Here is a 10,084-nt window from a genome sequence, read left to right as displayed (position 1 = left end):
TCGTGCTTCAAGTCAAGCAAAGAACATTTTAATGTTCATCTTCGTGCAGGGAGTTTTTATTGTACCAACACCCCCCCAGAACTACTTTCAGTAACTTTGCATTTCCATCAGCATGTGCAAAGACTGTTTGATTTATACCATGAGTAAATACAAAGAAAAAGAGCTTTGCCCACAACAGCCTTGATGGGTTACTTTTAATTAAAATCAGTTTAATGATTGATAAGCTCTAGTATTTCCAGCAGCAAATCATTAAGTGGTCGACTGTTTCCAGATACAGTGAAAAAACTGAAGATAATATAACTACATCAGCTAGCATATTTAGTTAGTTTACTGGTTGCCAAACATAGGAAAAAGTGAGGGTTTAACATGTAAATTGTCATGACCAAGAGCAAAACTTGAGTATTCTGTAGGAATCAGAAAGTTCCAACTATAGAAACTTACAAATCACTGTTTCCAATGCTTACTCTCAATCTCTCACAAAATTACTTCTGACATATTTCCTCTATCAGAAACCAATGAGCACGAATTTTCAGTGCCTGATTAGTATTTAGGGGAGGGGATGTCCTATACATGAACTCAGTACAGTTGCTACTTCAAAACATCCGTTACTCATGCCTCTTAAGCAAATGGAAGAATACTGCAAATACCTGTTTCTTAGTATCCTCCATTTGCTTTCTGAGCTTGCAGAGGCAGCAAAACAGTTCAGCATGCCTGTGCACACATTAATGAAGACACCTCCTCCTTAAACACAGAACAAATGCATCTGCAGCTGATTTAAGATTAGACATACAACAAACCAAAGCTTCATTCAACATGGCAGGGGAAAGAGGAGAGTGGGTATATGAGAGTGTGATATCCTAAGGCTCTAACAGGATCCTCCCTAGTCCTGCATCTATCTTCCTCGGTCACCATATGCGAGGACGTTGTGCTGTTTGAAACAGCTGCTGCATCCGTCTATCATCCCTCAGCTACTACTGGTGGGAAGAGGAGATAACACACAAGAGGAAGCACTTCCTCTTTTGTACTGTTACTTTATTTTGTAGCAAGATCCATGTAGTATATAAAACAACAGGAAAAATGGAATAAAGCCTATAAAATAAACTGAGGAGTTCGGGTGACGAACCACTACAGCTCTGCTTTTGTGGGTTACTGATCATGTCACCAGAACTCATATTTACTGTGTACATTTACAGTTCTCTAGCATATGAGCCTACATAAAAAGCTGATATGTTCCAATTAAGCCATAGCTAAGTGACAGATGTAGAGGAAAAAAAAAACCAAAACTGGCTTTGTTAAGCCACAGCTGCCTTGACACAGGTTACAATGATGTCTAACTACACTGTAAAGCACATTACATCAAGAACCTTGAAAGAGCCTCTGAGAAAACGGGTTCACATTAAGCATTTTAAAGAAAGGTCATAAATACTGCACTGTACCAACAGTACCTCCTAATGTCCTCCTTATGCCTGAGGAGCATTTCTGGTCTTTAAGAAGCTGCTATAAAGATGACACCAAACCTAGAGGTAGGTTATAGGCAAAGGTAAGTTACAGGCAAAAAAAATAGATCCCTTTAGAGCCAGTCATTGCACAAACTGCCCAGCAGGAGGCAAGGCAAAATGTCAACAACTTCTTCCTCCCACCTTAAACACTGCTCACACGATGCATTTAATTCCTAGTGCCATAAGAATGACAGTGGATCATCAGCTGCTAGTAAATGCAGTCATGCCAAGAGAACAGCTTGAAGTTACTCAAGCAAAAATCTGCTATTGTGCAAAACTGGTGCACTGGACTGTTACTGACTAGACCTCCAAGTTTAGGAAGTGACCTGATAGTAGACAACCAAGGTGTTGGTTTTCCTTTTGACATGGGGAATGCTCTACATAACCAAGAGGAGAACACACTGCTAAGCTTACGCAGAAGGAGTCAAACATCAGCTTGTCTCAAAAGGTTAAAGAGATGACAAAAAAAAAGAAAGAAGTTCAGAAAGGTTAAATTAAAAAAAAAAAAAAGCACCTTTTCCAAGACCAAGTTCTCTTGTTTAAGAAGTTACTGCACCAAACAGGCCAGCAATACAGCTTGTCCTTGGTATCATCTGGGATCAACACAAGGTTGATAGCAAGTATCACGTGGACAGTGCAACAGGGATGAGAAACATCTGCAAGTACAACAGTTAACAGCAAATGAAACCCAAGTTTTAATGGTGTGATGCCTTCAGGTCACAAAACGTGGACAAAGTTTTCATCTCAACTACCTTCCGTGTACTATTCCATGATCATCAAAAGTAACAATGCTAAAGGTCCATTCTATTTCTACTTCCAAAGGAAAAGGGGAAAAGGTTAAATAAGTGTTCTCCAATTTGTCCTCCACTATATATACACCCACACACATACACACACGCACATGCACACACCCCTCAAACTGCACTGACATTTCTTTTTGACCAAAAGAGTAGATCCTGGGAGTAAGTGCAAAATGCAAAATCAACTGACAGAAAATGCTGAACAAACAGCATCATAAAAATACAAAATATTTATATTACTGAATTATTAACAGATGATGTTCTCCATTTCTTTAAAACTTTGGAACCACATAGCTGATTTCTTAAATCTAGTCCATGCCAGCTTCCAGAACTATGAATGTTTTAGTTAGCTTCATTCTTTGATGCTTCATCAAAGTTTTCTACGAGATCTGAAAGAGATGAAGATATTTAATGCAGTGATTCCCAGTAACACTACCTTTGTAAGTTTAGTGAAAATGTATATGTTATAGGAAAGGTTAAGTAGCTCTTAACCATACTTATGTACACCATTTTTAATGGGCAGATTTCAAAGGGCTTTAGAAAATACAGTTTAACACACACAAATAACTAAAAATGCAGGAGCACTCAGAAGAGTGGAAGTTCTAACATGAGGTGATAAAGACCTGATTTTCAGAGGTGCTCTACTGGCTGCCTGAGCCATCTGCACCCAAGTTAGGCACCTATTAACTGTTGTACTCCAGGAAGCAGAGAATTTGAGAACTGAATTTTATGCAAGGTCACAACGAATACACCAGTGCCAGAGCATGAGTAATTGAATCTCTGGGCCCACCCATCTGTTGTTTTAGCTAATACACCACACCAGCACAATGTGGTGACTGACAGACAATTATTCACTGTCAAATTAAGAACTTGCAATATTTATTTAGAGAAACTTACAGATACTGACATAAGAAATAAAAAACCCCAGCCCAGACAATGACTTAAAGACAACCTAATGATTGTGTCCATTGTGTAATTCTGCAGCCCTAAAACTCTACTTGGATATTTGGATCACCTCTTCAGTGTCACTGAAAGGATTTTAACCTATTTTCACTCAAGAGTAAAGCAATTTATACAAGACAGACGTTTTTCAAAACCTGGAATCCAGGCTCATGTTTTAGTGCTGCCCAGTATATGAATCATGCCTTAGCATGTGAGGGGTGTCATCAAGAGCTAAGTATTTAAATGCATGAGTATTTATACATTAAACACATATATAAATGTATATGTGCCTACCTGGAACATCGTCATCTTCTTCATCAATATCTTCAGATTTTGGTGCTTTACTATCCAACACTATAAAAAGAAGTTTGGTGCTGAGTGCTCATCATACAGAATTAGGGACAATCACGCAACAACATAAAAACAATATACATGTGAAAAAAGAAAGCATTTCCACAGCCCATAATAGTGACAAACACAGCAATGGCTTGGTATCAACAGCATGACCAAAAGGTCTATTTGTGAACATTCTTATACTACAGTATTAGCAGAGCCATTTTCAAAAGCTATGGGTATTAATGGAGGGCTAGCAAAAGATCAAATGACACAGAAGAAACACGCATGACAATCTTTAACTGAAGTCATGTGTTTCAACACAAAGTGGTACCAGTCAGGGACCAAAATATCAATATGATTCAATTACCAAAAAGCTACGGTAGGAAAAAAGTATTTCCCTATTAAGGGTCCTGCATCAAACCCCATCTCTGTAAGTCACAGACATGCTGCAAGTAATCTAGAAATGCAAGAACTTAGAAGAAAGTGCTATTTCTCATTGGTCTTTCTCTACTAGCTTAAGAAAGCACAGGAGGTACCTATTGGTACCAAGGCTGTATCAAAGAAATACACTTATGAGGACCCATCTTTCCAAAATTTAAAGGGTAAGCTGCATATTAGTAGAGAAGTTAAAAATAAGCCCTTTACTTTCAATTCAACATGAAATATAGAAGTTAAAATTATTGATTAGAAGTAAGTCTTTGTTGAAAACATTAGAACAGATCATGTATTTTTCAGTTCAATATAAAGACAACTGCAACATGTCCAGGTTTTTTAATAGCCCTAACAGCCTAAACAGGAACTGTCCCCAGACTCCAATTCTTACCTGTAAAATTACAGTAACAGTTACACCACAAACATAAATACACACCATGATCCCCAGTAGTTTTAAAATAAACAGAACAAAGAATCAAGTTTTTGATTTTTATTTAATTTTAGTAAGTCTTGGTTTAATTCCAAATGGAATTGTAGAGTAGAAGATGAACACTTCTTCCTCTATATCCACAGAAGAAATGTTTTGTATGAACACAGAAAACTGAATCAATTCCCTCACAAAAAGAACCTGTTGAGTTTTTCGAGGTGAAAATGGGAACTTGCTTTCCCAAGTATTTTGTCATCCACAGCTGTACACCTGGAATCACAGCATGCCTGAGAAAGTGCCCCCTCCCTTCCTGTATTTCCAAAACAGCGGTAAATAAATAAAAGCACATATGCTTTTGATCACTCTGTCACACATACTGCTGTTAAATTTGGGTTAAAACTTTTAATACTTCCTATGTTCTTTCAATCAGTGATAAAAGATTCCAAAGAGACCTACCTTGTCTTGGGAATTGTTCAGCTAACTTCCTGAGACTTGTTAAGCTGTCAGCACCAAGCTGGCTTAAGATGCCTGGAAGCATTTCTGTGATCGGTTTAGCCTCTGCATGACCAGTGATTGCAAAAGTGTTAGCAGAAAGGGAAGCTTGAACCTTGGGGTTGTTGAAGTGAATAACTGTTCCATCATCTTTTATCATGTTCACCTGTTTAAATATATTAACAAGGCTTAGCAAAATGCTGCAGCAGCTTGTTGAACAAGCATGAGAAATTATTACTCAAATCTGTATTACAAGACTAGCACTCCTCCTAGAGGATAACCATGACAAAAGCATCCGGAGTTAACACCATTTAAACTGGAAGTAAATCAAGAGTTAATGCTAAAATATGGGTTGGTACATACTATATCAAAAGGTAGAACTTAAAGAGCTAAGGCTCCTTCATCAAATATACTTATCTAAATACCAAGTAATAAATATACAAGGACTGTATGTTATCACACTTCATTTATAACACAGGCAAAACCCATACATAGGTTATTAGACTCTAAGGTATAAACAAGTTAGTATCAGGAATGTCTAGGGAAAGTAAAAAGACCCACAAAGCCTTCACCTCTTTGGCAACTCTTTAGAAACTAAAAACTCTACCAGAGCAGCCTTGCCATGTCAGTCATGGCATCACCATTCACAGCTATATGTGTCATCTATCAGGGAAACGTTATTGTTTCTGTGGAATCGGCAAAGGCACAAGACTCACTCTCTGGCCTACCTGCTGAAGCTGCCAGAGGCAAGGATGCTTCCCACACATATACACACAGTGAACTGGAGGTTTATGTACCAAGCTTCTGTGCCTGCCCAGTAATTCTAGGATGACTCTCTTAAGACTAAGACTATTGTACAGTGACCCTGTTCTCTTCCTCTTCCCTGGTCTTCTGAATCACCAATAATTACATTTCGCAGCCAGTACAGCAGCCTGCTTTGCTCCTACTGTCAAAGTTTAAACAGCCAGATTTGCATGGGCCTATGCTATGGTTTTTTAACCTAAAGGGAAACTGAATGGGAAGTTAAAAAAGTTCTTCCTTTTTAACCATTAAAAAAATGGTTATGTGGAAAACAACTGTCTGGAAAAAAAGGAAGAGTTCTGCCCATCTAAGCAGCAGTAATAAAATGACGTGACAAAGCTCTCAAGAATTTATTTTAGTAGAACTTAGAGGAAGAAAACAGAAATTTGGGAACTAAAGAAGAGACCTAAATCTAAAACCATGCAAGTTATCAGTCTTCACACAGCAGCAGAGTTCAAAATACGTTCTGCAGGAAAACCAGGTGTTGCTTTCCTGAAAAATTGAAGGATGTCCTGGCCTTTGCACACAGGGAAACAGTAAAGGGTTCAAGCATGGTCATCCTCTTACTCAGAAGTCTCTTAAAAAGCACACAGGTGTGTTACTAACATTTGACTCGATATTACCAGCCTCCCCCAACTCTTCCATCTACACAAAGTATTCCAAGGTCAGCTTTTGTCCACCTAGATATAACATACTGCAATTATGTACCTAGCTATCAAGGCAGAAGCACGCTGTACCGTCTTCCTTCACACCAAGACATTTAATATGCTTAGTAACTATGTCTGAATGAAGATCTTATCCTCCATGTGAAAGAAAAAAACCAAATACACACACAGAAAAACTGTGTCTTTGGGTTTGTCTAACTCAGCATATATCTAACAAGCTTAAGAAAACAGACAAACGGAAGTGTTTCTGTAGCAGTTATGAAAACTTACAGGCAAATCAGGCTGCTACACTGGATCTGTATTTGCCTTTGGAAGAGAGGTATGCATTAAGTGACCTCTGGAGGGACCATGCAATCCTGCTTAAATTAATTAAACACAGATTAAACATTGTGCTTCTTTAACCAAGTGCAACAGTAATATAGAGTTCATGATGAAGAAACAGCACCTCCTTCCGTGTATGGGCATCACCATCACAAGTGTTATGGAAAAATACCAGTGTTTCATTTCATGTTTTATACATGCAAGATAGAGGTATCGAAGGAGTATCTGAATCACTTATATTCCTAATTATATTAACACAGAAGCAGCTGGTTCTGTAGAGCCTCTGCTGTGTTGTAAGAACCATCACCTCCTGTGACCATGACAAACAATTCTGGTCATTTTCATGCAGCAAAAGGGCCTTATTTTGATAACACAGACTCACAAGTCCTTACTCCAGGTATTTTCAAGCTTTTCTCTATATTCTGCTTTAAATGTGCCTGCCTAGTAAGTGTGTTTACTGCCCTCTAGAGTAGATAATCAAGTTCATGAAGTGAAGAATCAGGAGTTTTGTTTTGCAATGAATGCAAGATGCATACATGACAAACAGCTTACTAGCTTCTATAACCCCTACCTGGCCAGCAGAACCTTATCTCTTCTTTCTCCAGCATGCATGCCTTAACATGAATGAGACAACAGTCTCATTTACATATCAGTAACCAGACCTTTTGCAAGGAAAACTGTTGTTAAAAAACCACTACCACTAAAACAAGACAGTGAATTTAGTTTCAGACAGGAAATATTTATCACTCTACCTCTTCAATGCCAGCAATGTTATTTACTGCCAGTTTTTTGAGGGAACTCTGAAGTTTTTTGTCATCAGCTGTAGCTGTTCTGTGCACCACCTTCTTCTTTCTGCGAGCTGTACCCTGGAAAAGAAGGGACAACAGTCAGTATGCTCGAAACATCAGAACACTGATTTTTAAAGCCATATCACACTCTAAGCAACAGATCTTTTAAGTTCTGTAGTCAAAACCTCTTAGTTCCCTTTACCTACAGCTTTAGTTGTCAGTCTCAATGTTAAGGTTCCTCTTAAGTGCAAAAGACCAAAAAACACCAAACCAGTGTTCTTACTTCCTACAAGCCAAATTAATTGTTTTTATTAAGCAATATATATTAAGCAATTTATAAGAAAGGACTTTTCTTTTTTCCCCAAGATGAAGTACAACTACATTGATTTACAAAGGTGATGCTTTTGTAAGCCAGTAATTAACATCTTGTTCCATAGACAGCAATTTTGGAATGTCTACTCTGCAGACTTTTGTACAACCCCGCCTATGGTTAGGAGATGAACACCACACTGAACAAACTACATGCTTTTGTTTGTGTGTCACATTAGCTACCTGCTGGCTCAGAGAAAAGAACCTCAGTGCAGAGTCAGATAAGCCCCGGAGCCGGCACAAAGGGAGGAAACTCCCCGACAGAGAGAGACGAGAATGGCAGAACTGGAACAACCAACAGGTAAGCTCAGCTTGAGCTTTCACAGGTCACAACAAGTCACTGAATTATAAAGCAAGCTTACGTGCTGGAAACTACTCATCCAGCAATTGTGAACTCAAGGAAAAACAGAATTCAGGTATCATTACTATGATCCAGATGACAGCGAAAACCCTGTATTCCTCCCCTCCTATGAACTAAAGCCTGCATTCTGTAAAACAGGTTTCGGAGATGTTTCTCCTTCAACCTGTAACTTACAGAGGACAGTTCATGTCTGATGGTTTTCTTACCTTTCCTCCTATTCGGACCTGCGCTTGAAGCTTGGCCAGTTTTTCTTGGTTCATAGTGCTGCGACTAAAGAATGAGATACAGGTTAACCATCAAAATAGTAAGAAAAAACATGAACAATCCATTTTAAAAGCACTCGGACTTGCAGTGGGGCTCTAAACTTCACCAAAACAGGGCATCAAATACACATAAACAAAAAGCTTTAATGCCATATTGCCTAAATAACACAAAGTGGCCCTGCAGCAGTATGTTTACTGTCTGTACCACCTATGAACTGTCTGTACCATGATAAGGCAAAGCAGCAGCACGTTTCATTCTGCATCAGTCTGCATCAGTAGCTGTACATTTCCAAGCATGTCAGTTTACTGCTGGAACCATTTGACTGAACTACTGACTCAGAACAGACCCAAATGAACACGTACAGCACAACCACTCCTTAAACATCTTTATTCATAAGAGAGCCCAGAGACTCATCACTACACTATTCTGGATACCACCTCCAAATAACGAATCTGCCATTTTTAGGTAATAAGCCAGCTCTGAACGAAGGTCACACCTTCGCAGGTTTCCTATATGAACCCCAGGCTGCTGTTCACCCAGTTCAGTAACTGGGAAGCTAGCCGGCTTATTCAATGGGTCAGATAGGACCTTTAAGTCTGACAGACTTGAAAATCTGTAATGGATGGAAAACACCTTAAGGCTTCCAACACAACGAGGGTATTTCGCTGCTCTGCCCCAGTAAATCACCAGTGATCCCATCGATGAAAGGAAAAGCCTCCCTGCATGTTCATTGTGCCTGGGAAGCGATAGGGAGAGGGCCCAGCGAGGCCGCAGCACGGCCGAGGGGAATCAGCACACGGTGGGACTCCACCGGGGCGGCGGGAGAAGGCGCTGGGTACGGCAGAGCGGCTCGCTGGCCGCCCCCAAAGCGCGGGGAGCGGGAGGCCATGAAGACCCCGTCCCTCTGAGCAAATGTAACCCGCCCGGCCGCGGCACCGCCGCTCCGCGGGACAGCTGCGGTCCACCCGGGCTAAGAGCAGCCTCCACCATGCTGCATCCCGGCGCCAGGCCTCGCTGCCCATCCTCTCCTCGGTGAGCAGCCGGCACCCGCGGGCCCAGTCACGGCCCAGCGCGGAGGGCAAGGATGCAATGGGGCAGGGGACCGAGCTGCCGCGGCCCGGGAAGCGGCACGGGAAGGGAGCGGGAGCCGCGCCGGCGGAGCGGTGGCGGCGAGCAGGGAAAGGTCTGACCTGAGTCCGGCGGATCCTCCGCAGCCCAACACGAGGTGGGAACAAGATGGCGGCCGAGGAAGGAAAGAGAGGAGCACAGAGAAAGGAAGCTTCACGCCACGTGACGACGCCAGCGCGCCCGAGGATTGGGCGCGCCACGGAGGTATATTTGCATATAGGGCGGGAAGGCGCGCGCAGCGGTTGTGGTGTGTTATGGGACTCGGAGTCCCTGCGGCCCTACACCGACCCGCACCCCGTCGGGCCGGGACGTGCTGGTTCCGGACGCGCCACCGCGGCGCGCCCTCCTTCACACACAAGTGCTTGCGGCCGGTTTTACCGCCCCAACCGGCTGGGCAGCTCCGCAGAGTAGCGGGACAAAAGGATGTGTCTGGGAGGGGAACGTAAACCCGGAGCCCGC

General features: G+C 41.5%; 1 protein-coding gene across 1 annotated transcript; it reads right to left on the bottom strand.

Moving 5' to 3' along the window:
• Positions 1-164: 164 nt before the first annotated feature.
• Positions 165-9,833, bottom strand: BTF3L4 (basic transcription factor 3 like 4). The gene is made up of 6 exons (XM_062623252.1): positions 9,688-9,833; positions 8,440-8,503; positions 7,468-7,581; positions 4,893-5,094; positions 3,536-3,595; positions 165-2,688 (listed from the first exon to the last, which is right to left on the bottom strand). The coding sequence occupies exons 2-6, from the start codon at positions 8,491-8,493 to the stop codon at positions 2,642-2,644; spliced, it is 477 nt and encodes a 158-aa protein (XP_062479236.1). The 5' UTR covers positions 8,494-8,503; positions 9,688-9,833; the 3' UTR covers positions 165-2,641.
• Positions 9,834-10,084: the final 251 nt, after the last annotated feature.

The sequence above is a fragment of the Pezoporus occidentalis genome, unplaced genomic scaffold (genome assembly GCF_034315485.1).
Source record: "Pezoporus occidentalis ecotype Australia unplaced genomic scaffold, CSIRO_AGI_Poc_V1 ctg25, whole genome shotgun sequence".
Classification (NCBI taxonomy): domain Eukaryota; kingdom Metazoa; phylum Chordata; class Aves; order Psittaciformes; family Psittacidae; genus Pezoporus; species Pezoporus occidentalis.
This window is presented reverse-complemented; position numbering and strand designations above follow the sequence as displayed.